We start from the raw sequence: 27669 nt of genomic DNA, 5'->3' as shown, positions 1-27669 counted from the left end.
GACCCAGAGGGCTGAGCTGTGCCGCACAGAGATAACAAGCCCCACAGAGAGTTGTGGGCAGACATTGGGTGTGTAGTGACAATTCCGTCAGCTTTGGCAGAAGTCTCTTCCCTCCAGTTTCTCTGCCTCTCTGTTCAGATAAGAGAGAACACAGCTATGAGCTACACCAGCACCCTCAGAATCCAGCTGGATAAACCCCTCCTGAGGGACACAGACAGGGGAGATTCTTGCCAGACTGAGAATGGAACTGGGAGTCCTTACTACAAAGGTGGGTACTGAGCCAAAGCTCCAGCTGTCAGTGAATTATCTTTATTCACAACTAAAGATCCTTTTATGTAAAGTCATTAATAGTACAGAACTAGAGAACAAACAAAAGGGCTAACCTAACTCATTAATAACTATATAACAGTACAAACATCTTTGTTGGCAGGCATAGTGCTTTTATCCAAAGTGATTTCTAATATTCTTATATGGGACCCGTTATCCATAAAGTTCTATTTCCCATAGACTCTATTTTAATCAAATAATTAAAAAAAATTAAAATTATTTTCTTTTTCTCTGTAATAATCATTTCTCAATAATCATCAAGTACAATACATTGTACTTGATTCTAAGATATAATTAATCCTTATTGGAGGTAAAACAATCCTATTGGATTTTTTTGATGTTTAAATTATATGTTGGTAGACTTGAGGTATGGGAACCCAAATAATGAAAAGACCCCTTATCTGGAAAACCCCAGGTCCCAAGCATTCTGGATAATAGGTCCCACAGTTTTTGAAAGTGGTAGATGCTTTATTTTTAAAATGTACTCATGTGACACACATGGCATCACTAAATGATGATTATATCAACAAGCTCCTCTTGGATTATATATATTATTGTCAACCAAAAGTAATTGGGGCTCATTTCTGGGTGCAAGTGGAGTTTCAGTGGCGCTATGAATTGCATGAATTGCATGAATTGGTGGCATTCATTATAGGTATTAGCAATTTGCACCCTGCACTTATGAATGAGCCCTATTAATTCATATACTCGGCAGTGAGCAATGAATCCTTCACGTCAGATAATGGTAACATCTGGCATTGCAACTGCTGCAGGACAATGCTTCCAAGCATCCAGTCTTCATTACTACTAATGCAGCAATATCATTTCCAAATATCTGGAGAAGCTGAGGTTGTCTCTCCCCAGGGGCACAGACTAAGGATTGGACCAGAAGTTGTTATTGGAAAGCTGAAGGCTGAGGCTACAGTATTTAATGGCAGAATTGTAGTATTCCCAATAGGCACACATGCAGCACATGTTCCAGGGGATGTTCTCTATGATGTTTCCCCACTCATGCTGTGTCCCCACACTTGCTGTGTCCCTCATGGGGGGGGCTCCTCGTGGAATTAATATTTGAATGCACGCTTTTGTATCAGGGTTATATGTCACTATCCATTTTAACTTGTTTAACTAATCATAAATGTATAAGTAACATTTTCATCACAACTGAGATTTTTCCCCCCATTAATCTGGTACATTTGAATATTATTTGGAGGGAGCAGCTTCTTAAAAAAATGACACTCTCTCCCCAGGAATTCACCAACCCCCCCGCTCCCCAAAAATCTTTTTTTTTAAATTCCAAACTGTTGGAACGATCTGCAATCAGTTTTCTGTATAGTGAATGGGAATCACTGGGCTTTCTCAAGTCTATGGCTTAAAATTTGTGAATTTTTTCACCAGGCATTGATTTGTTGTGGCAAAAATGTGCCCAATGAGGAAAAAGTCGCGGTCGCGTGAAAAAAGTTGAATACCACACCGTCATGCCAGAAAGGTCAAATAGTCATACAGTAGCTGCATTTCGCAGTAATAAAGCTTCTTAATGAAAAAGTTGCATTCACAATTACGCCATTTTCAAGCAGGTGTTAAACATTTCCAATGCAATAAATGTTTAGTGAACATTATTACATTGTGAACAGCACTAAACTTTCGCAAAAACACCTTTTTACACACCACTAGCGATTTTTATTACATTCCCCCTTAGATGTTTATGCATGCTGATTCCTACCTTCCAGAATGGGAAGCAAGTGGGAACAATTCCTGGTGCTTAGTAACCATGTTTTGTCTCGGATGAAACCCCAGAGGGACAGAGCACCACTTGTGCTACATCTCTACAGGAGCCTTTTCTTTTCCCATTTGTTTAGCTTTCCTTAACCACTTATAGTAGTAGTGGCATTTGTACAAATGTGGGTATATTATTAGCACTAGGTAAACACAAATATAGGTAGATGCTTATGTACACTTGGCAATGTAATACAACAACACCAAATAAAGTTCAAATGTTAACCTGGAAGATGACTTAAATCAGAGGACAGGGATGTATCATTGTCTTATCTGTTGCCATACATAGGAAGATTCAATTTGCCAATTCGAGCCCTTCAGGCTGATTTGTAGCATATCTGCCCATGTTGAATTGAGTAAGGACCAGATCAGCTTGTAGTTGCAGTCCTCGCTCCAACAACTCATATTCCTGCCAACTGACCTGATTAGCCCGATGTCGCTCAACTAAAGAGGGCATATCAAGGGATCAACACAATTCTGCCAGGTGACTAGATTGCACTTATATACAGAACTGGAATAATCAGCATAACACCCTAAAAGACAGTTCATGGGTATAAATGCAGTACATTGTACAACATGCAATTTTTAGATGCAGCCCGCCATGTTTTTTCCGCTCAGTATGCATCATAATTGTAGTATATGCAGCAACTTGTGCTTGATGTATGAAAGGCCTACAAGTTGCCGTGTACTAGTTCAGTGGAGTGGGGTGGTCGCTTTTGATGCTCCATTGGTGACACAGCGTAGCGTTTACTTCGCACAAGTCAGCAGCCTCCAGGATTACATGAAGTTTATCAGAAAGAGCTGATGGGGAACTTTGGTGTGTGTGCAGCTTGCTAGGGGCGTGTGTAGGTGCAAGTGCCTTTGTGAATAACATAAATGTGTTCTCAGTTTTGCCCCTATTGACTTCTGTTATTAAATATACATGTGTCTCTTATAGCAAACCCCAGGGGAGTATCCAGCTTCCTGTCTAGGTGTGATTTTCTGCCTATAACAGCCACTTTGGCCTTTGGCCTGGCCCTCACTTACTCAGCAGTAACTCCCACAGGGAGCAGGCAAGGAAGCCAAATGTCTACTGCAGGGAAGGAACCAGTAAGGACAGAACTGGACATAGTCAGACAGACAGGGTCAGACCCAGGTAAAAACCATAGAAACCATAGAATGCAAACAAGCCAGGGTCAAAGCTAGGAAACAACACAGGGGACAGGACTTGGAAAGCAAAAAAACAACAAGATTTATAGTATCGAGGAACAAGCAAGGTTGTCCTATACTTAATTCTACTTATATAGAAGTAAAATGCATCCCTTCTAAATAAATGCATCCCTTCTAAAAGCACCAAGTCATTTTGTTTGGCAAGTAGTGCAATTAAATTTGCACCAGAAAGACAAAGACCACTCAAACTCTTGTAAAGATTCGCAAGGGAGTGCATTCTTCTCTAAGAGGTGCTCCAATCGATGTTGCCAGGTTGCCAAAAGACCCAAAGCACAAGACCACAGTCAGAGAAATGAATTAAAAACTGCATCATCTCGATCATTCTATAATAACCAGTAGCACTCAGGGATCATTGGGCTGCACACAGGTAAAGGTCCCCATACACCTTAAGATATCCCCCACCTACAGGCGGGCAATATGGGGAGAACCCAGGCTAATTGGCCCCAGGGCCAAAAGATCGAACTATAACGACGGGTATAGGCAAAGTCAGTCCGGGGACTGCATCAACGAGCCGATGTGGTCCTCGATCCGACTAGATTTTTAAACCTGCCTGATCGAGATCTGGACGATTTCAGGCCAGATATTGGTTGGGCAGGCCCATCGGTAGTGCCCATACACGGGCCGATTAGCTGCCGAATCAGTCTAAGGGACCGATATCGGCAGCTAGAATCGGCCCGTGTATGGGGACCTTAATTCAGTTTAAGGCAGAAAACTACAAAACAATACCTTCAATTCAGGTGGTTAATACAACAACATTTTTAAATCTATGACTTGGAGGCAAGTTTGGAAGCATAGAGACACAGTTTTACTCCAAGCAAAGCCTCCTGTAGGCCAGCATTCCACATGGGGCTACCAAATAGCCAATCACAGCCCTTATTTTGCATTAAGGAACCTTTTTTTCATGCTTGTGTGGCTCACCAACACTGTTTACATTTGAGTGTGGCTTAGTGTGGTTAGGGAATCCCTCCTTTAGATGCTTGATATATACACCTATTTATACCATAAGGCTACAGAGTACAAATGACAAAGTTACTTTGGCACTCAATGACATTACCCTTTATTACTAAACAAAAGATTTACATGGAACCATCACTAATTTAGCAGTACTTTCTCCTTTCTTAGTTAGGCCCATTTTCTTGAACCCCAGCCCAATAAGCCACACAGTTAAGTTTCCTCCATCTATAGCAGTATTCCAATCATTCTTGAAGATATAAATGGAGACAGTTATGCCATTGGTGATAGAAAGATCTCAAAAATTACCCAGAAGTTGTATCCCATAACAAGCAATCCAGCTATGTGTTACAAAAGTTTGATATTGTACTCTATCCAGACAAATATTTAAGGCTACAAATAAAAACTTCTTTCAGACCCCTTCAGGCAAACACAAAGACTTTTTTAACTAGACGGCTAGGGTCCTTCAATCCATGAATTACTGGAAATTGTGTGTAAATTCACGTAACCAACCATTTGTGCTACTATAGATTAGGACTAAATGTAACAGAATAACCAGGACATGGGGCTTTCATGATAAGGGATCTTTCTGTAATTCAGACCTCCATATCTTCAGTCTACTAAAAAAAAAACATTTAAAAATTAATTAAACCCAATAAGATTGTCTTGACTAGAATAAAGATTAATTATATCTTAACTGGGATCAAGTACCTTCCTGTAATTCAGAGCTTTCTGGATAACAAATCCTATACCTGTAATACATGCTTTGGTGAGAATAAGATACATTGAGGACACAGTCCATTCTACACCAGGCAATTCCATCAGCCCATATTCTCTAGAATAAACTCTACTCTCATCTAAGTACTATAACCTCTTGCGCTTGCTTAAGAAGAGAGAAAAAGAAGAGAATGCCGTGTATCTGTTTTATTTTCTTATCAGGTCAGATAGTTTGTTAATGTACATCTTGTGAACCACCCAAAGGTAATATAATATTAAGATGAAATCATAGTTTTGGTAAGGAACAGTACAATTCAATTGCTGCCACTCCACCAAATAGGCAGTGATTGCATAACGCAGACATGTCCTGGTCTTGCCAAGAACAGATGGATTGTGTTTTCCCCAATCCTAATGAATGCTTTCCATGTTTAATAAGATGTACACTGTTATTTTACACCCACTTGGTGATACTCTAGCAGGTGTGTAATCCTACAAACACTGAAATTGCGTGTTATGATATCACACGAACATTTGTTAATTTACAGAACGTTTATCAGCCAAAGAGGGAGAAGATGAGAAATCCATTGGGGAGTCCAAACAACCTGGGGCTTTACACGTGCAGACAGTGAGGAAGGAAGGCAGATGTGCAGCTGGCACACAAACAGAAAGGAGAAAAGGTAACTGAATGTTTCTGTATGTCAGAATATAATCACAGCCTGAAATTAGATACAGACATAAAAAAAAACAATTCCATTTACCGCAGCTTTTCCTGTTATTACCTTGTAATGAATATGTGTGATTCCTTCTAGATTATTTCTATAGGCCTGTGCCACTGTGTCTCATTCTTAATATATACTGGAAATGATATTGAAATCTTTCAATACCTGCCACACTGGTTGTCCAGAGCTTAATAGTAAGGCTGCAACATCTCCTTAATCACTTAGATTTCCTTCTTCTCCTGTAACCCACTCGACCACCCCCCCTCAGGAATTTGCTATGCTTTCTGGCTTGCCAGACATGCTCAGTTGTTCTAAGCTCAGATTACTAAACATGTCCTCCAGTCTGGCAGCCAGTAAAGAGATGGCATTGCTGGTTCCCATAGAAACTCAGCTTTAGCTGTCTGCTTTATTTTTTTTCTACCAACTTTCTCTCCTGAGCTCTGCTCAAATAAAGCAGAACTTTTATCAGACAGTTCTGCCTGTGTGAGCTGGAGTGCTTGATAAAATGTATAAGGGTCTGTGTGTGTGTATGCTGTTTGCAGATTTAAATGATTATGTATCAGAAGAAAAATGGCCACCAGGTGAAAGCCGCTATTTGCTTTTGGAAAATGTGATGGTGCTGGAAAGCAGAAGGGAAATATGCAGTACAAATAATGCCATTTGGGTGGGGGACACGTGCCCAACTGATATACATTGTAGGCAAATGTAGGCTTCATATGTCCTTTTAGGCTACATCTGTGTTACCGCCAACACCCACTCTCACATACAGTATGTACATGTATACCAAGATTCAGGAGACAGGACAAGGCAGTATCAGACTGGGCACCTTAGCACCACCAGAAAACACAACTAATGGACGCACGCTTACTTAAAGCACAGACAACATTCAAGGTAGGCCACATGTACTTAACTAATATACATGCATGTTACATACACCTATGGCAGAAATAAGGAGACAAGTTCTATGCTGGAGGCCACAAGTGCCAGTGGGGTCATCCTCTAATACCTTGGCAGGTCATCCCAACCCTGGTAAATGAAATAAAGAATTAATGCTTAAACTGACTGTGCTTATCTCACTATAGTGAAGTCTTGCTTATTCTTTATGGTGCATAACGTGCCTATATTTTATATATTTTATATATATTATTGAAGGGGTGTTTTCCCCATACAGCATCTTTCTTTTACACCTGAAATTACAAGGCTGATGCAAAGTTGCAAAATCAGTGCATTAAGTGTTAATTAACTGTCTGACTTTTCTGTATTTCTCCAGTGACATCGGTAGAGATGTTTTCCAGTCGTGCAGTAACAACATCTGACCGCTTCCTTACCCTTATACTTGAGCTTTCTCCTCAGAATGGCAGTGGTTTATATGTCCGAAGAGTATTGCGCCCAGATACCACCCTGACTGTGCTATCTACTGGTAAGCATTACCCAGGGTCTACCCAGGGCTGAAACTAGGGGTAGGCAAAAGAGGCACATACCTAGGGTGCAACAGTGGGGGGTCCTAGCCTACGCAGGTTCAAACTGGGATTCAAAATAGGCCCTGGTATATCATGTACAAAGAGGCCCAAACAGCCCCCCCCCCCTTCCCCCCACAGGCACAGAAACTGTCTATGGCATCTTGCAGCAGCCTGGCATTTGCTACATTCCAAAGATTGCCAGTGAGGACCTGGCCTCTACTGTCTTCCTACCCTTGTCTGGGTCTTGCCCTCCTACCGCACGTTACTACCAAATTGCTGCATTCCCCGGGAGCATACACCTGCATTCACCAAAGCTGAAGATGTTTAAACTCAATTCATTAGGACTTCACTCTTATCTTGTTACCATACGTTGCCTTTGCTTAAGACAAACTTTGAGTTAACTTTTAGTATGATGTAGAGAGTGCTATTCTGACATAATTTGCAACTGGTCTTAATTTTTTATTACTGGTAGTTTATTTTTGTTGGTTTTCTTCTGCAGAGCTCTAGTTTGGAATTTCAGCAGTTATCTGGTTGCTAGGATGCAATTTACCTTAGTAACCAGGGAGTAAATAGAGAGAGTGACTGATTATTCACCATTGACTTTGATTCAGAAAGTTTATTCACCAGATGGGTTGAATAGAAAAATAACTAATAAAAAGTAGCAAAAACAATACAACTGTAGCCTCACAGAGCAATAGTTTTTCGGTGACCCCCATTTAAAAACTGAAGAGACAGAAGGCAAATAATTCAAAAACCATAAAAGATAAAAATTGAAGACCAATTGAAAAGTTGCTTAGAAGTGACCATTCCATAACATATTAAAAGTTAACTTAAAGAAGGTTAACTCCCCATTTAAGTCCAAAAGGGTATCTGCTTTATTTTTCTATGAGGTCAATTCAAGGTAATGGCTTAGAGACCAATTTATTTTGGCTTTTGATCCCAGATTACCTGTGGTTCAATAGTATACATAAACTTAATTTGAGTTAAACACTTAGTAGAAGCTTTCACAAGCTTCTCACAAAATGTTGTTGGGATTTGTAAACATTCCTACAGACAAAACAGGTGTAAGTCAGTCCGTCATTCAGTTTTTAGGGCCCCTTTGCTCTGACATGCTTCTTCAGTGTAGTACAGAAATGTTTCACTTTAAGGCATTTTTTTACAAGTTTGAAGGTACACTTTGGATGAATGTCATGCTGGAGGACAAAGAGTTAATTTGAGCCCCTATCTTGAACAGGGCTGGAACTAGGGGTAGGCAGAAGAGGCAGCTGCCTAGGGTGCAAAGATTGGGGGTGCCAGGCAGGAGTCTCTCTTGCCTACCCCAAGTCTGTGCTCCATTTTCATTGCTCCCCCCGCTTGTCATTACGCGGTGGGGCAATGAACTATAGCTTGTGCGATGCGATAGCGCAGGGGCAAGGTGGCCGATCGGGTTGCTTAGGGCGCCCGGTCGGCTCGGCCCACCCCTGATCTTGAAGGCTGCAGTGTCTGTGTGGTCCCAAGATGTTTCTAATTGCATATGTTTATTTGTACAGTGGTTCATGGGGCCTTCAGCAATTTGAAAATTATTCTTAAGGAGGAACTACATTTTTGGAGGTCCACATTTTTGTTTGTAGGTCTTGGCTGCTTGAATTTTGCCATTGTATCAAGGCTCTATAGACCCATAAAGGAATACTGTCATGATTTTTATGGTGTACTTTTTATTTTTTAAATTACACTGTTTACATGCGCATAATTCACTCTACAATTAAAATTAAAAATTGTGTTCTTGAACCAACAAATGTATTTGTTTAGTTGTAATATTGGTGTGTAGGCGCCATCTCAGTGCATTGTGCCCGAGTCTGAGCTTTCAGAAGGAGCCAGCGCCACACATTAGAACTGCTTCCAGGTAACCTATTATTTCTCCTACTCCCATGTAACTGAAGGAGTCCCAAGCCGGACTTGGATTTCTTACTATTGAGTGCTATTCTGATATCTACTGGGAGCTGCTATCTTGCTCCCTTCCCATTGTTCTGCTGATCAGCTGCTGGGAGGGGGGTGATATCACTCCAACTTGCAGCTCAGCAGTAAACTACGACTATGAGCATAAGTCACATGACTGTGGCACCCTGGGCATGAAGAATATGGCTAGCCCCATGTAAAATTTCAAAATTAAATATAAAAAAAATGGATTACGTTTTTGAAAAACGTATTTCAGTGCAGAATTCTGCTGGTGAAGCTCTTTTAACTTATGCGTTTTGAAAAAATACATGTTTTACCATGACAGAATTCCTTTAAACACACCCACGGGTGCACTTACATCTAACAAATAATTAAGATAGTTGGGAAATCAAAAGCTTCTATGACTCATTACATCATTCTGGAATTAAGACTGTTTAAAGAGACAGTCTTGGTGTCACTATGTAAACTTTTGACCAACAGGAACTGGATACCTGGATATGGTAAATAAAAGCTAAAACAAATCAGTTTCTACAACCTCATAAAGTAGATACTTGACTTAACCCAGGCAATGTTTGGTAATATGATAAGAGTGAAGTAAAAAAGTGAGTTCAAACATCTTAGGTGTACGTAAACTTTAGGACTCAACTATATCTCAGTCAGAAGACTAATGAATTCCAACTAACTTCTAGCTGTATTTCTAGGCTACAAAACATGGGCTACAAAATATAAATTATACGTTATATGTTGCAAATATCAAATAATTTGCAGATTGTAAGCTCTTTTGGGCAGGGCTCTCTTCGCCTCTTCTATCCGTTATTGATTGCTTTATATGTTATTGTCCATTGTTTGAAACCCACTTATTGTACAGCGCTGCGGAATATGTTGGCGCTTTATAAATAAATGTTAATAATGATAATAATAATAATTAAATAACCTATATCTAGAGTAAACTTCAAAGAACCTAAACAGTCTGCTGTTGTGTGGAGTTCAGGCACTTATCTGAACTGCAAAGATTTACAGTACTGTCACATTCTAGCCTGTCTCATTTGCTCTGTCTCTTTCTTACTGTCTTGTCTGTGCAGACAAGACTCATATGCTCAGATTTGCAACTTGCCCTGCTGCTTCAGAAGTCTGTCTAAAGTGCACATGATTATGTGTAAGAAGTGATTAAGGTAGACAGTATGTCAATTTACAGATCTGACCCCATATGTAACATGCTGAATTTCTGGTACTTGAGAAACCACACTCTGCACTGTCAGTCTTTAGACTCTAAACTACTAATATTATTGAGTAAGAAACAAGAGTAAAGTGGGGTTATTGCAAAAAAAAAAAGCTTAATTGTGAGAAAACTATAGACCCAAAGTAAGAAAATATGTTTGTATGGGTACAGAAAGCAAATGCATGTCTTATGTCTAAAGCTTTTATATAACCTTTAACTCTTGTGGAGTTTATAAAAATATATAAAATTCTTTGCTCATCACATTTTCACTCAGAGTGGATACTCCAAAAAGCACTTCTAATATTATATGCCACCTCTAGCAATTTCCTAAGTCAATGGAACTCCTCTTGTTACAAATAGCTATTACTGCCACCTCATATTCAGTGCAATGTCATACTATTTAATACTACTAATCAGAACACATTTCAGCTGGGGACAGGCAATGGCTAAGGAACCATTGTCCTAAAGCAAAATTAGGCACCCATCAAAGGGAATTCAGTTTCTTTATGACCAAACCTTTCCTTCTATAGGAAATGACCATTTCCTATTTTCTAACAGCAAGGGAAAACAAGACTCCCATGAGAGAGGAAAGCACTCATGTGGGAAAAACCAACCCGATGCCACTGTCAGCAACAACAGTTCCAAAGGAAAGTTCCTCCACTCAGCCGAGTGCTCCACCTTCGAGGTTCGAGTCTCCTTCTACCAGCATAACACATGGTAAGCTAACTATATTCTTTGCAGTGGAATGGATAAAGAAAACTATAGATATTAGGGCATAACGTCTCAACCTATAGGTCTGGCTACAAAATTGACTTCCCATACTTTTATGGTGGTTTCCCATCATCCGCTTTAATATAGTAAAATGTAGACTACTATAGAAAATAGCACACAAGTGGTTCTAAATGAAGTTCTGAGTAGATAAACCAATTCCCAGAATTAATCTGGGTACTGTGTGAAACAGTCCAACTAGGGACCATCAAAGGTAAGCATGTGAAGAGGCAACTAGGGGGATTATTTGGAGAAATAGTAGATGTTAAATCTATGTCCTATAAATGATAGGAGGAGTCACACGTTTATTAGCTGTGTCAAAAACTTTCCCCAGGCTTTCCCTTACCCATGCAATCTGTGTGAGGCATATGTTTTGTTTTAATTAGAGTGTATTTATTATTTTTATGCTAGTTAATTATATCTCTCCTGGGCAAAGAACAATAAACACTATATATTAATATGTGCCCATTTCACAACACAATCATTTGAGGGACTAGCAAATATTTTATTAGTTGCACAAAAGTACAGAGGGATAGAGTCCTATGGAATACATACTGGTAGGTTGTGAATGAACTTTTGAATGCCCCTAATCTAAAGGACTGGATGTAAAGTCTGACACGGACTGGAGTATTGTGGTTTGTGATCTATAAAGAGAAATCTATAAATCGTGTGTACGTTATTGGAAGAGATTTGGCCAAGGAATATAGAGTATATATATATATATACTGTATATATATATAGACTTCCAACAATAATAATATCATTAATATAATATAGACTAATATAGATAAAATAGATAATCTGTTATCTGTAAAGAGAACTCTATAAAATGTGTTTAAGTTATTAGAAGGGATTTGACCAAGAAATATAGACAGTGTAACTTCTCCTAAAGAAGCCTTAGGATGTCCAACTGGTTTCATATGACCTACATAAATGCGCTTTTAATGCTGTATGCTTCAGTCATCTTATTGTACCACATGAATGAGATTAATTCTCTGTACAAGTATTAGCTGTATCGTACACACAAAGAAATGTAAATAATGGACAACACAAAGTAATGAGGAACTGTAAAGAGAACTCTATAAAATGTGTTTAAGTTATTAGAAGGGATTTGACCAAGAAATATAGACAGTGTAACTTCTCCTAAAGAAGCCTTAGGATGTCCAACTGGTTTCATATGACCTACATAAATGCGCTTTTAATGCTGTATGCTTCAGTCATCTTATTGTACCACATGAATGAGATTAATTCTCTGTACAAGTATTAGCTGTATCGTACACACAAAGAAATGTAAATAATGGACAACACAAAGTAATGAGGAACCTTCCAGAAAGAATTATAACACAACTCTGAATACACCTGGTTGGGTGAAACCATCTGGGTGCGACATAACAGGAGGGGTGAATTGGAAGAACAGTAGCCCAATAGGAGGTATACAATATTCAGTATCAGCTGAAGGGAACTGGTTCGAATGCGCAGTAGTGCATCATCTCCGTGTACAAAGACGCTTTCAACTCTTACCTTTGAAGACTGCTTTGTGAGTTTCATTGTTATGCCATTCCTTCTTGTCCCTATTACTACTTTTGGACCTCTGTATGGAAGTAATACAGTACAAAAAATATTTGCAGCCAGAAGGGAAAACTCATATGGATCTAGTTGGCAGAGTGGGTGATTGGTGGAGGAATATCTCAGGTACCGTCAGGTTCTGTTTAACGTATGTCTAGATAAGGTAATGTATGTATAATCCGCAAGATCTCACCATCAGTTGTATTTGTTTTATGTTGTATATATGATATCACATTTCTTTTCACACTTTTCTCCATTGGCATTTAACTGTGGCTCAGATATCCATTTCTCTCTTGTTCCATTCAGTATTTTATATAAAGAAAGGCATCTCTGTGGAGCTTTTCATCTCTGTATCCGCTGGGATTAGTATTGTATTTTGCGGTATAGATACATTAACTGATTGCACAGTACAGGAGTATTGAAACCAGGATTTAGTTCTGGATTCAGCATAAGACTCTGAATTAAATCCAAGTTTTTGTGGCCATGTGACACAACAGAGCATAGTGCCAGCATTCTTCAGGGCCTTTATAAAAATAAGAAGTCTTTAACTCAAAAAATTGGACATTTCATTCCAGACACCCAACTGGGACCTGAAAAGTCCCAACAAAAGAGCAACAAAATTTCTCCAACACTTATATGGTTAGGCAAAAGAACAGGCCAATAAATAGCCTCCAAGCCTAACTTTTAATTACAAAATATTAGTTTTAAGAAGCCAGGCAATGACAGCAACCTCTGCACTTGTGCTACCTGTACCCCAATAGATTCACTGGATATTGTCAGGGTCTGTCTGGATTCAATCCATGAGCTGTTCTTCAGACTGCTGGTGCATTACCCAACTGAGCCACTGGAGGCTGTTAGTACTGGTCCTGTTCAGTTTTCTCAGTACTTTTTGTATTCCTGCCATCTGCTCCCTTTTTTTAACAAAATCTAAATTGTTCCAATCAGTTATGAATACTGATGAGCAAAGTTTTTCAGCAGGCATGGATTTGTAGCGAATTTCCGCATTTCGCCATTGGCAAATTGTTTTGCGAAACTTCAGTGAAAATTTGCCACGGGCAAATTTGTGGCGCGTAAAAAATGTTGGCGTGTGTAAAATTGGGCGCAGTTGTGTCAAAAAAGCACGGGCGGCAAGAAAAAGGGCTACCAAAAAAGATGTGGGCAACCAAAAAAAAATTGCGGGACCAAAAAAGACGCGGGCGACAAAAAAGTTGCACAATAAATGCGTTTCACAAATTTTTCGCCATTTTGCGAATCTTCTTGCTGTTTCATGAATTTTATGGTAAAGCAAAACGGGACAGATTCTCTCATGACTAGTTATGAACTGTGACAACATTAAAATACAAAAGTATTTTTCTTGTTGTTTCTTGAAACAAAGAGACCACTAAGGGGCAGATTTATCAAAACCCGAGTTCGAATCCCGAATGGGAAAAATTCGGATTGGAAATGAAAATTTCTGAAGATCGCAAATATCCCGAAAATGCTTACGAAAAAATCGTATTAGTCACGAAAAAATCGTATTAGTCACGAAAAAATCGTATTAGTCACGAAAAAATCGTATTAGTCACGAAAAAATCGTATTGGCGATCCGAAAGTCACGTAATTTTCGTACCAAACCATTGCAAACAGCGGCAGTCTTTCCGAATTTTTCACACGGGCGCACGACTTTTCGCACGACTTTTTCGAAAACGCCTCAGGCGCTCGAAAAAATCGGGCGCGAATCCGCTCGTCGCGTTCGGACCCGTTCGGGTCTTAATAAATCTCCCCCTTTTTTAATGACTTAAGGCATTGAATTCAGAATTAAGAGTTCAGTTGTTCCAAACAATCTGTCCCAAAATGTTTACCTGAATAAGCAGAGAAAAAATAGTGTAAAATCTACTTATACAAACAAAATATTTTCCTTTAGAGAACATATTTTCTTCAGCGGTGAAAAATTTGTGAAACAGTGAAAAATTCACAAAATGCGGATACTGCATGACTTTTTTGAGGCACATGACTTTTCTTAACTTTTTGACTAAATTGCAACTTTTTTTACACGACTGCGACTTTTTCCTCCCTCTGCAAATTTTTGATGCAGCGAATTTTTGATGCAATTACCCAAAAAAAAAACTGCCAATGGTGAAATGCGGAATTTTGCAGCGAAAAATTAATCATCACTACCCCTAAATTTGCTTAATGGACAAGGAAAGGGGAAAACTAAGTAAGCTTTATAAGATAGGTCTATGTAAATACACAGGGCCGGATTTGTAATCCCGCCGCCCCAAGGCCGCCCCAGTCCGTCTTGCTCCGCGCATGCGCAAACGCACCATCGGCACCCCCACGCATGCGCAAACGCACCATCGGCATTCCCCGCACGCATGCGCGATCGATACAGCGTGTAAGCATTCGCATACAGAGCAGTTGGGGAGAGGTCCCCACTGCTCCGTATGGGCAAAAAAGCTTTAGATTGCGGTGCGGCGGGGCGGCATGCCGCCCCCAAATTTGTGCCGCCCTAGGCCCGGGCCTTTGCGGCCTCTCCGCAAATCCGGGCCTGTAAATACAGCCATAAATCCATAAAAGCTTGAGCATGCGCAGCTTGCTTCTCTCCCCCTACCTTCTCTCTCCTCCCCTGTCCCATCCCTGCTGTACCGGACATCAGCCAGAAGTCATGGAAGTGATGTCAGGCCAAGCTAAATTGGCAGCTGAGAACTTCTAGGGCTGTTAACTCAGGTATGGTAAAGCATTGTGCAGAATAAATGTTCTAGCTTGCACTAGTGTGGCTAATCTATTGGCAATAAACTGCCACAGTAGCTTTCCTTCTCCTTTAAAATGACATTTTCTTTGATTATAAAAAAAAAATGTTTTGTGAGGTGAAGATGCTTTTAACACAAAATCTAACAGGAAGCTGCAGATACTGCCTATCACTGGTGCAAAGCAGCTGAGACGTGTCACTGCTCTCTGTATAGCCATATGTATAACATTTACAATATCACTTGTGCCTGATAGAATTTATTTTAAAAAATTGCGAATGTTACTTCTCTTACAGGACCAGTTTCCCCAAAACGAAAACCTAACAAAACCGGTAAGCTTTCTACATTTTGTTCTTGAGAGTTTGATATTTTAAAGACAGCTTAGATCCAGAAGCAATAACTCCGCAGATACAATATTGCTGTACACACCCTCTTATACAGCAGCATGATGAGGCTTAAACTGGCCAACCAATTACCAGACTGTTGCTGGTACCACCCATGCTCCATTGCAGGGGGGACCGTACAGAGTAGTTATGCCACTCTCCCCTTCTGCACAGTAGCAGAATTTTTTTCAGCCAATAAAAAATAACTGTGGATAAAGGAAATCATTTATTAATCTGCCCAGATGTTGTAGAGTCCCTATTCAGCAGCTTGCTATTTTAATTGCTGGTATATATCAACATATATAATAGGGATGTATTTAATCCATAATGTTTGGGTTGAGCAAATACCAATTCCTCCATAAATATTCAGCCAAATACCAAACTGTATGTGAACCCTAATTTGGATATTTAACTTTGTGAAAAAAATAAAAATTGCATCTATGGACATATGGTTGCCAAACTTTCTGTTCAGGTATTCCTTGGCCGACATACCTTTGGTGTGGGCCCTCCTAAGCTCATAGCAAGGTTATAGATATAGGAAAATATCAGTGTAGCTATTATTCAGCCATAGTTCCTAGTATAACTAGGACAGCAAATTATTGGCCCAGATCCCACCCCAGATCCCAACTGGCATTCAAGTTGGAGAGCAAATAGACAATGTCCCACAAATCATCCCCTAACTTGGGCTTCCGCATTTAACTGCTGTAGGGCCCCCAGGAAGAGCAGTCCCACTGTTTCAGGGTTCAAACAGCAATTGGCCAAATCCAAATTCTTCAAGAAAATTGAGAATCCTGGATTCTGTGCATCCATAAAATGTAAAGATAGTTGTCTCAAGCTAGTACAGAATTTACACTATTTTCTCTAACACATTGCCACCAGCAGTCCACTTGAAGGTTAACAAGTAATTCAAGCAACAATATATGTATTTGACTTGTTTGTTTGTTAAATGTCTTCCAGGGGACAGTCTTAAGATTGTGGATGGTGTAGACCAGATAAAAGCACGGGTGGGGGACAAGGTAGAGCTGCACTGTGGAATTCAAGGCACAACACCAATAGCTGCCACCTGGCTAAGAAACAAGAAACAGGTGATTAGAGCTGTTTATGTCTAACCAATCATAACTAGGCTATGGTTGCTGCAATGCTTAAAGGCCCCAAGCTTGATGTCCCTTCATATAAATACTGTACCGTAATGAGTCCTTTGGATTGCCAAGTTATATAGACAAAGTTCATATCAAAACTAACTGGGTAAACATAGGCCTGGTTTACTGATGGAATAGACAGATCTATGGCCAACCTGGAAACACAATGAGTTAAATAGACCAGTTCAGGCCAAGATCTGACAGATCTGTATCATAAAATCCCTTTTTAAATTAAACATAAAACTCTTTTTTTTTAATTAAAACATCCATACCAGTTATAAACTAATTAATAAATATGAGCTGATAATCAATCAATCATATTGCCTGCCTTAAAGGTGGGACAGGCAGTTACTTTTCTTCTCCTTTAACCTATTTAATTTCAAGCAGATTTTAGTCAGACAGATGTCAGTCATTTTGGATGAAACTGGCCAGCTACAAATAATAGAAAATGAAGACCAATTGCAAATTGTCTCAGAATATTAGTCTCTACATCATACTAAAAGTTTACTCAAAGGTTTACAACCCCTTTAAAACTTTTCTTGGAATGAGAAACCAAATTAATCCTTTCTCTGTTGGGGTTACCACAAGGCTCAATCCTTGGACACCTTCTGTTTTACACAACTACCCTTGGTCATCTGATCCATGGCAGTGGCAGACGGGGAGATAAGTCGCCCCACAACAAATCTTTGTTGTCGCCAGCGACTAATCTCCCCACAATCCCATCCCACCGGCTAGAATGTAAAGCGCTGGTGGGATGGAATACGCGTCACTGCGATGTCCCGAAGTCGCCCGAAGTTTCCTCTCAAGACAACTTTGGGGACATTGCAGCACCTCATATGCCTTCCCACCGGCGATTTACATTCTAGCCGGTGGGATGGGATTGCTGGGAGATCCCACCCCGACATTGAAGATTAATCTCCCCGTCTGCCACTGCCCTTAACCTTCTACAACTGTTCTCCTTTCAAATCAACATCAACTTTGTCAATTCCCACATCTATAGGTTCACAAAATGCAGCCACCTTCAATATTGCCAATATTCGAATCTCACTCATGATTTTATATATGTTTAACAAGCTGCCCCCGTTTCAACTGATTCCTTACTAATCCATCATGAACAATGCTGCTGGACTTCTATACCTTATTTTACTAACTTACAAAGAACTGGACAAAACACTACCTTCACCTCTTTAATTACTAAGTACACCCCCTGATTTAACCTTATCTCTGCGGGTGACCTCCTCTCCTTCTCAGCGATCAGACAGAGTAGCCTCATCGGAGAGATGTGGTAGTGCTGTTCTGAGTATTGAAGGAAGGATGATTAAGTTCTAATGAGAAAGGGAAGTTAGGCCGGACGGTGGGTTGATGTGTTAATCTGCTCGTGTCTCTGATCTACACAGAGAAGATGCACAGACTGGTGCAGGGCTGAAAACATAACTTACACAACACAGGCAAACTCACATATACTACATTACAAACATCACAACCCAAAACACCCATTTATTTAGGATATGCACACCACTGTACTGTGGTAAACATCCCATTGCTCATTAAAGGTCACAGAAGGCCCAAGAATATCAGTTCACACATCTGACATGGAGAGCCGACTGGTTATCGACCAGGTTTGTGAGGATGATTCTGGCTGTTATACACTTTATGTACAAGACCGGACCGGAAACGTTCAGCACCACACTAGCCTCACTGTTGTAGGTAAGTGATCCACATTAAAAACAGCATGAGGGATGTGGTCTTCAGCAGATACAATTATATATCTAACCTAAATTATAGGGGTAGATTTTTATCTATTTTATTTGCTTAGTCTTTAAAGAGACATACTGTATAGAATAAACCTCTAATCTTGTAGGCAAATATTAATAATAATTTGTGCTGACTTCACAAAAATGAATAATATCTGTAAAAATGGCCCCTTTGGTGGAGTTCCCCATAGAGCATGTCCTAACGGCTCCTGCCAGAAGCACAGTAGGAGGGGGATAGCCAATCACAGCCCTGAAGTCACACAAGCAAAGACAGGCTTGCAGTTCCCTATCAGGTCAGCCTAGCTGCTGATTGGTTCCTATCCTACAGTCCAGTGTGCTGAGTGCTGCTAGCCCCCCTGCACTGCCTGGGAAAGCAAGAAGTGGAACAGATGGGTGTGACTAGTGAGATTTTTGGAGAAATTTTCAATAAATCAGCTTGAAACACTACTATTTAAAACACATTCCTTTTATATTTAGAGGAGTACAATTCATTAGCACAATATTGTTTTTCACATAATATGTCCCCTTTAAAGGAGACATATAGGCAGTAATGAACAATATACAGTGCTGGTTTTACTCTGGGCTAAACATTCATTATTTCTAAAAATGGTTCCTTTATTGGCGTATGTCGTAACGGTCCCTGCCAAAAGCACAGTAGGATGGGGAGAGCCAATCACAAGACAGGCTGCAGTTCCCTATCAGGTCAGCATAGCTGCTGATTGGTTTCTACTCTACAGTGCAGTGTGCTGAGAGCCACCAGCCCCCCGGCACAGCCAGGGAAAGGAACAGATTTGCGTGAATAGTAGGGTTTTGGGGAGAAAGTTTTTACTGTAGGGGTTTCTGCTTTGTTGTTGATGCAAATCTGCTAAAATTTACAAGTTTAATGCCTTTTAAAAGAATACTGTTATTGGAAAAAAAATTTTTTTTTTCAAAATGCATCAGTTAATAGAGCTTCTCCAGCAGAACCCTGCATTGAAAATCCAATTTCTCAAAAATGCAAACAGATTTTTTTTATATTTAATTTTGAAATGTCACATGGGGCTAGCCATATTCTTCATTTCCCAGGGTGCCACAGTCATATGACCTGTGCTCTAGTCACACTTTACTGCTACGCTGCAAGTTGGAGTGATATCACCCCCCTTCCAGAAGCAGAACAATAGGAAGGTGTCATGTCAATGATGTAACAGAAGCATGGCGTAATACTGAAGAGAAAACCATGTGGCAGTTTATCCTTTTATTTTTTTAGAAACCAACAACAAATCATTCTATGGATAACAAGATGCAGTTCTGAAGTCCCACAAATGTCTATACACAGTCCAAATAAAACTTCAAGTGAATAATGACGAACGGTAGAGAAGTTGTAGATCCAATGTGCAGTTCTTCCCTCTCACTGAAGACTCATTTGGGGCTCTTTTTATGTCCCTGTTGGCCCATCCTTCCAGCAATTCCCTACTGTCTTTATGCAGGGGTAGGGAGACGTATAGGTGCCAGGGTAACTGGATTATGTGCCCCAGCTGGCTCTGCCTATTGTTTCCAATTAGGCTGGGGCAGACTTGTTGGAGCCGTTGGATATCAGTCCCTAATCTCATCAGAGAGAAACCAAATCAATTCTGCCATTGTTTATCACAATCCTGTCACAGAAGGGAGAAAGATAGCAGCTCCTGGTAGGTATCAGAATAGCACTCAATAGTAAAAATCCAAGTCCGTCTTGGGACTCCTCCAGTTACATGGGAGTAGGAAAAACAACAGATTACCTGAATGCAGTTCTAATGTGTAGCGCTGGCTGAAAGCTCAGACTCAGGCACAATGCACTGAGATGGCGCCTACACACCAATATTACAACTAAAAAAAATACATTTGTTGGTATAAGAATTACATTTTAAATGGTAGCGTGAATTATTTGCTATTTAAACAGTGTAATTTAAAAATAATAAGTACACCCACGTTCTATTCATTCCTATGGAATTTTAAGTAGCGTATTTATCAGTTGGTGAACTTTCACCTATTGAAATCCCATAGGAATGAAAAGAACGTGGGCGAGGTTAGTTTTTATGTATTAAGCTCTGAACTCACATTTTGATAAATCTGACTTTACGAGGAGGTATTCATATGTATATTTGCAAGGAATGGTGTATGCAGACAGTACACTTCACTGGGACAGTGCAATTGATTTTTATTACTGCAATCTGTCATACAATTGGAATGCACAGCTGGAACCAACCTGCAACAAATTGCTCACTCCATGCAGGTAATTCACCAGACAATTCACCACAACTGAGGTGTATAAACTTTCAAACATTTCTGTCATTCTTATGACACACTTGAACAATGTGTGTTCTCTGTGCTTGTTATCTGCTTATTAGAGGAATTTACCTACCCATGACTTTTCTAAAATATAATTATCTACCTGTATATCTATATAAGGCTGTTATTGTGTCCCCCCATAGAGCACCCCTCTCCACCCTCAGGAAAGCCACTTGTGTCAGCCACGCAACCTTCCTCTTTGACTCTCTCATGGTCGGGGCCATGTTATGATGGTGGCAGTGCTGTGGTCAGCTACTGGATTGAAATGAAATGCACTAAGAAGGAGGAAGATGGTTGGAAACTGCTCACAGACTCCTGTGTTAACACTTCCTATCGAGTAGAAGAAGGCTTGCAACCCGGAGGCCAATACCAGTTCCGTGTGCGAGCAGCTAATGCCCATGGAGTGAGTGAGCCAGGGGAGGAGTCAGACATCGTTGCCATGTTGTGTGCTGGCGGTGAGCTCATAAAACCTCATATTAACCTTGTACATGAAAATTAATGCTGACTAATAAGACCTAAGGACTAATATGTTTTCTTAAGCTAATAGCGGAGTTGTTGTTCCAGGCCAACCAAAGAAAACTGGCCTTGTGGAATGGCTAGTTTTTCTTATTCATTAATTTAAATTAATTCATTAATACTTTTATATTTAAATGCTTTACATATTGAACTTATTTCATTAAAATATTAATAAATCATCTACATTTGCAAACACACTGTAGGCCTCTCTTACCTGCATTCTATTTCCATTGACTCATTCAGGTCAAGCTGCAACCTTGAGAGGTCTATGGAGGCAATAGTCCAATACAATGCTCTAAAACCTTTTATATGTAGTAGGCTTACCCATTCTGCATGTTCCATAGCCACATCAGCATAACCTCATAGTTTTCTTTGTAGAGGATATGGAGATTTTTTATAGTTTGTTTCTGTTGCAATGTCTGTATAATGCCATTACTATCCTTTTTTTGGTAGATTACACTCTCATTATTAAAAGGCCATAGCATTGTTGGCCTTTAATGGAAAAATTTGGGAACTGAGCATAAGTCACTAACAGCACCACAGACATTGGTGAAAACAATATTAAAATTACCTTTTAATATTCCAAGACAAGAGAATGTAAACTGAGGGTATAGGGGCCCTTTAATGATGTTATTCTTATTCTACAGATGAGGAAACCGAGGGTGAAGGATCAAATGGATACACTAATGTCTCCGTCAACACAACAGAGCACTTTAATGACTTCTACATACAGCTGGAGAAGTTGGGAATGTGAGTGACTACAGAAAAGCTGGGGCAATAGAGGGTGGTATCATTACTAATCCAGATGTGGCTGTTAGATTTAGCTTGTGGCTTCTCATGAAGCTTACAAAGTTTGATGGAGGTCCAGCTCAAAAATACCTTGCATAGAGATCCAACACTAGTGATACTGAGATGATGTGTGGGATGGAAATTCCTTATTGTTCTCAATATGTCTTTCACTACAAAGCATACTTGTCTTTCCTTTGTTGGGAACATCTGTTAAATGAATTACCTGAAGTCTTAATTGGCTTCATATAAGGTTCACTGAATGACAGTTTGATCCCCTCTATCGAGCACAGGTGTCCAAGTGCCATTTGTGAGGACACAATTCTTCAACACAACGCCTCCAACTTTGTATATTGGTCACAATTACAAAGGGGTCTTGTTACTGCACCAGCCCCTTAATAACCAACCACACACTGGTAATGGTATCTAACAAGAATAATGATCCTAATACAGAAGCATTGTGGTCTATACCAAGTGTTCAATAGGGAGAAGGTCCTTACAAGCCATTTCACACACCCATGCACATGTTGATGTCTTTCAGGGGTAAGTTTGGGCAGGTGTACAAGCTGAAGGAGAGATCTACCGGTAAGATCTGTGCAGGGAAGTTCTTTAAGGCACGGACTCAGAAGGAGATACAGGGTGCACGTGTAGAGGTGGAACTGATGAACAAACTTCACCACCCTCAACTGGTGCGCTGCTTGTCTGCTTTCCAGGAACCTGGGCGTGTGGTCATGGTGCTGGAATAGTAAGTGCTGGACATTCAGTTCAGGGTTTATTCTGCATACTCACTTTTACTGTGTTTTTGAACTTTAGCACTTCCCATCCCTCATTGCCTTTACTACCTTCACTCAGAGTCCCTCAGTATGCCATATAAACACATTTCATGTCCGCTATATGGATATCCCCAATCTGCCCATCAACATAAATGCTCATATTTATAATCATTTGGCTGATAGCTGGTAAAAAGTGGGTTCAGGCACTCTCGCTTCTGGATTTGCCAATGCTTCACACTTGCTCTGAAGAAGAGTCACCAGTAATCCGGATTATCTGCCTGGATTTATGGAATTGCAAGTCAATATCGTCAAACTGCCTCCACATGGACTCATAGATGCACCATAAAGCAATTAGGCAAAGAGTTCCCAGCCATATAGGTCATGTATTCTTTCTTCTCATTACTGCTTCTTTTTATTCTGCCCAAACTCCCCATTATCCTGCATACATGTAATTTTCTCTTTCCATGAAAGAGAGCATTTAGCTTATTTGTACAGTAGGTAGGGGTAACATTCTCTATACTTATTTAATAATTTAATATTTGACTCTGGTTACTCTGAACATGGTCTTTGATTAATGTGTACATTGTAAGTATATGAGAGATGCTATACTGCTTGTTCTGACAATGTAGGCTGGAAACCACCAGTATCCTTTATCCTTACCTTTATCTCCCTCTCTTCTCAGTATTGCAGGAGGAGAGTTGTTTGAACGTATTGTGGCAGATGACTTTGAGCACACGGAGGTCATGTGTGTTGAATACATATGCCAAATTCTGAATGGGGTGGCATATATGCACCACCAGAGCATCGTTCATTTGGACCTCAAACCTGAGAATATTATCTGCCTTAACACAGTCAGCAACCAGGTCAAAATCATTGACTTTGGTTTGGCAAGAGAGCTGGGTGAGAAGCAAATCACTAGTGCCCTGAACCAGGGCAGAAAGCTTTGTGTAACTTATGGGGAGAGAAGGGTTTATAACGGGAAAACAGTAGTAGTAGTAGTATTTCTAGTTGGCCAGGAATGTATGGAGTAGAAAGAGAATGGAGAATGGTGGAATTTGTTCTAGTGGTCTGGGGTGAGCTTCATTTTCACTATACTACATAGTAAGAAAATGTAGTTTTTTGTAGAACTGGGTTCAGTTTGTTTACCACCTTCTTGTCACCTTGGGCAAGGATTCACATTCTTGCGTGTCAAGATTAAAACATCAATAACTAAGTGCCTCCTTTCCTTTCTGTTCTACACTTCTCAGATCCCCATGTCCCAATGAAAGTGCTACAGGGCACGGCTGAGTTTGTGGCTCCAGAGGTCATTGCCTTTGAACCAGTTGGGTTTACTACAGACATGTGGAGCCTTGGTGTCATCTGTTATATCCTGTACGTTACATGGCAACTATAAGCCTTTTTTCAACCCTATCCAACAGGACAGGTGGGATCCCGTGCATTTGTGTGCTGAATCCCACCCCATTGCATACTTTCTTTACCCTGCCTTTCTGCACTATTGTATGCCCTAATATCACCATAACTTTTGTTTCTTTTATCTTCAGACTCTTAAACCTTCCTGCTTTGATTTTTCTGCTATTTTTTCACTGATATTGACTGGTTCCTTATGTCTTTTCATTTTTCTATATCTGTCAGGTGTTGCTTTTTCTCCATTACCAGCCTACTTTCCCTTGCCCCTATAACTCTTACACATTTTTTTCCTCAGGCTAAGTGGGGACTCCCCATTCCAGGGTAACAACGACATGGAGACTATGCAAAATATCACATCTGCTTGTTGGGATTTTGATGATGAAACGAATGCTCTTTTGTCTGAAACAGCCAAGGACTTTGTAAAGCGACTGTTGCAGAAGAACATGAGGTGGGGGTCAAGTCATAGGAGGACCACAAACAGGGGGAAATGTTCAGCCACAGACCTAATCCTGACATTTTTGCACTTGCATAATTAAACCCATTGCTCATTCCCATGCCTTTATAATGCACTGCATCTTCTCAATCTTGCCATATGCTGCACAGCCTTAGAACCCCTACTAAACATTCAATACAAGGCCTAAGGCCTAAAACCCTGATATGGGATTAGGATCCTCAGTAATTTTTAGTTCTGGGCATTTTTTTTAGGTCCCGACTCACTGCAGTTCAGGCCCTGGACCACCCTTGGGTTCAGCACAAATGTGTTTCCAAGACCAAGACCCTATCAAAAGAACGCATCAAGAAGTTTCTGGCAAGGCAGAAGTGGCAGGTTTGTCTGATCTCCAAAAAAAGCATCAGCTTGGGAAAGCCTTACAATAAGCTTTACTATAGCATCCTTTTCTCAATGAATACTGTCAGGCTACGTACCCAGATAAGTTTTCATCACCTCTTGGCCTGGTGCATTCCAAAAGGCTTATAGCACCATGAATACACCTTTAAGCATATGTCAGCTCTGTGCAAAGCACACATTCCTGGGGTTCAAGCTGGACAACCTAGCTGCCTCTTAATATTGGTAATATTTTTAAAGAACCATTACTGAGGACCAAGACAATATTAGGGACAGTGAGGGATGCATGAGTGGTAAAAGAACTGAGCAGATCTTGGTGCTGTTGTACCCTCCAGTGGTGAGAAACAGGCAGTGTACATTCTGATCTAAACTCTCTTCTGAACAGAAAACGGGCAAAGCTGTGCTGGCTCTGAACCGGATGGCGCTGCTTAGTGCCAAGTCTGACAACAATACAACCTCAACACACACAGACGGTAAAACTTCCCCTCTCCTTGCACAGTCCTCATTATAGGAATCCAATAAATCATCTGTAAGAATAACGTATTTAAATTGTTTTTTTTGCTTAATAAATCATTTCCTAATATATGGTTGCACCAACAGCAGAAAGTAATAATTAGGTATATTTTATTTCTGGCAATTGTTTGATAGCATTTCCACAGATAATTTGATGCATGGTTTTGCTTATATAAATGTGTAATTCTTCATCCTACTTACTTTTGTTGTGGGAGCTGCCATACCATTCTCTATCAGAGAAAACTGTTTAACCTCATCCATAGACTGCAGAGAAACCGTGCCTTCTGCTGGACAACTTGCCATGGAATGTTGTAGCATGCTTGCTTTGATTTGTCAAATGATTAGTACTGAATACAATACCCCTCAGCCAAAGAAGCAACCCTGTTATAATTAATAGGTGAGTGCTAATATTTTATATAATTTTAATGAAACTGTCTATGCTCACTAACAGGTAGCCATGACTGCCAGCAAGTCTCTATGCATCTCCAAGAGCAACTCCAGGCTGCCCCAGTCTTTTCTACTCTATTAAAGGACCAGGTGGAGGTAGTTGGCAGCACAGCGCGTTTCCAGTGCCACATCGAGGGTAAGAAATTTTTGCAGACTTTGCATGTTCCGGGCACCAAGAGTACTATACTGGTGCCTCACTAAGTGGCGCTAGAATTTCACTGTTCTATGCACTTTAAACAACTGTCTCCTGTAGTCTGTCTAAAAGAGAGAAAATAGATATTCCAATTAAAGTTTTGCCAAATGACATCTCACTGCATGCACTGCAGGGAATATAATGGCCGTGTATCATTTGTGGGGGGTCTGATAGATGGAGATGGTTCTTTGGTTGCACCCCCCACGCCACAGCTAGTGCCAGGGAAGTTGCATTCTGAGAAGTGTAAGCAGTTAAAAATTCAGTTATTCACTAATAGGAAGTTCTTTTTTTTTTCTTTTTTAAGCTTCTGATTTTTTTTAACTCCTTCTTGTGTTGCTAAAGTAGTGCAAGGGACCTGAGAAGCATAGTAATGTTTAATACAATTGCACCCGCCCTGCACTTTGTAAATTACCCCTATGACCATTCTCCTATTTCCAGACAGCTTTACTTACAACTCCCAGCAGCCTCTATGAGGTCTGTTGTGGGTGCTATAAGCTGGAGGTCAACAACAGCTAGGTTGGATAGTTCTAATGATATAAATAATGGGACATAACATTCTGTTTGCCCTGTGCCCAGTCTTAACAGACCATAATCCATTAACCCTGTTCCATCCTCTATAAAACAGGATTCCCAGACCCAGAAGTGCTGTGGTTTCATGCTGGGAGCCCAGTTCAAGAATGCAGACGTCTGCAGATTGAGTATGAAGATACCGGTAGCTGTGCTCTCATTATATCAGACGTTCTCCTGACAGATTCTGGTGTTTACACCTGCCGAGCCTCAAACACCCAGGGGGAGATTGAAAGCTCTGCCAAATTAACTGTTCACTCCCTGCTGGCAGAACGGCGGGCAAAAGAAAGCACTCAATAGGCTATCTGGTGTGGGCAAAATTACGGTAACAAAGCCATGCTTGGGACCTGGATTCTGGGGGGGTACCAATGGGATCAAGTATATCCACTGCTAAATCCTATAAACATTCGGCAGTGGATCCAATATACTACACAATGCAATAGCAATGTCTTGTTATGGAATGGCCCCAACTTTTTCTTTAGCCCCTTAAACTAATAGAATCAGCTCTGTTTTACTGATTGGTGAGATTTTTTTGTCAGTGTAGGGTGCATAGAAAAAATGTATTTGTATACAGTGGGTGCTATAATAAACACTTTTGCACTAAATCCATTCTAAATGTCTCTGCTGTAGGTCAATATGTTGGTCATACTTAGCTGTTGCAATCCAGATT

General features: G+C 40.3%; 2 protein-coding genes across 2 annotated transcripts in view; one reads left to right on the top strand and one right to left on the bottom strand.

Moving 5' to 3' along the window:
- LOC100489518 (Ig-like V-type domain-containing protein FAM187A) overlaps positions 1-27669 on the bottom strand; it is an 80960-nt gene that overhangs the window by 17649 nt on the left and 35642 nt on the right. The gene's annotated exons all lie outside the window — the stretch shown is intronic.
- mylkl (myosin light chain kinase like) lies at positions 51-27604 on the top strand. Its single transcript, XM_002935552.5, has 17 exons — positions 51-268; positions 5526-5657; positions 6970-7119; positions 10872-11030; positions 15670-15705; positions 16714-16841; positions 18449-18602; positions 21097-21408; positions 22117-22219; positions 22797-23000; positions 23711-23928; positions 24276-24399; positions 24731-24883; positions 25141-25261; positions 25665-25752; positions 26244-26375; positions 27058-27604. The coding sequence occupies exons 1-17, from the start codon at positions 157-159 to the stop codon at positions 27297-27299; spliced, it is 2568 nt and encodes an 855-aa protein (XP_002935598.3). The 5' UTR covers positions 51-156; the 3' UTR covers positions 27300-27604.

Source organism: Xenopus tropicalis, chromosome 10 (genome assembly GCF_000004195.4).
Source record: "Xenopus tropicalis strain Nigerian chromosome 10, UCB_Xtro_10.0, whole genome shotgun sequence".
Taxonomy (NCBI): domain Eukaryota; kingdom Metazoa; phylum Chordata; class Amphibia; order Anura; family Pipidae; genus Xenopus; species Xenopus tropicalis.
Note: the sequence above shows the minus strand (reverse complement) of the source record. Positions and strands in the feature narration are given on the sequence as shown.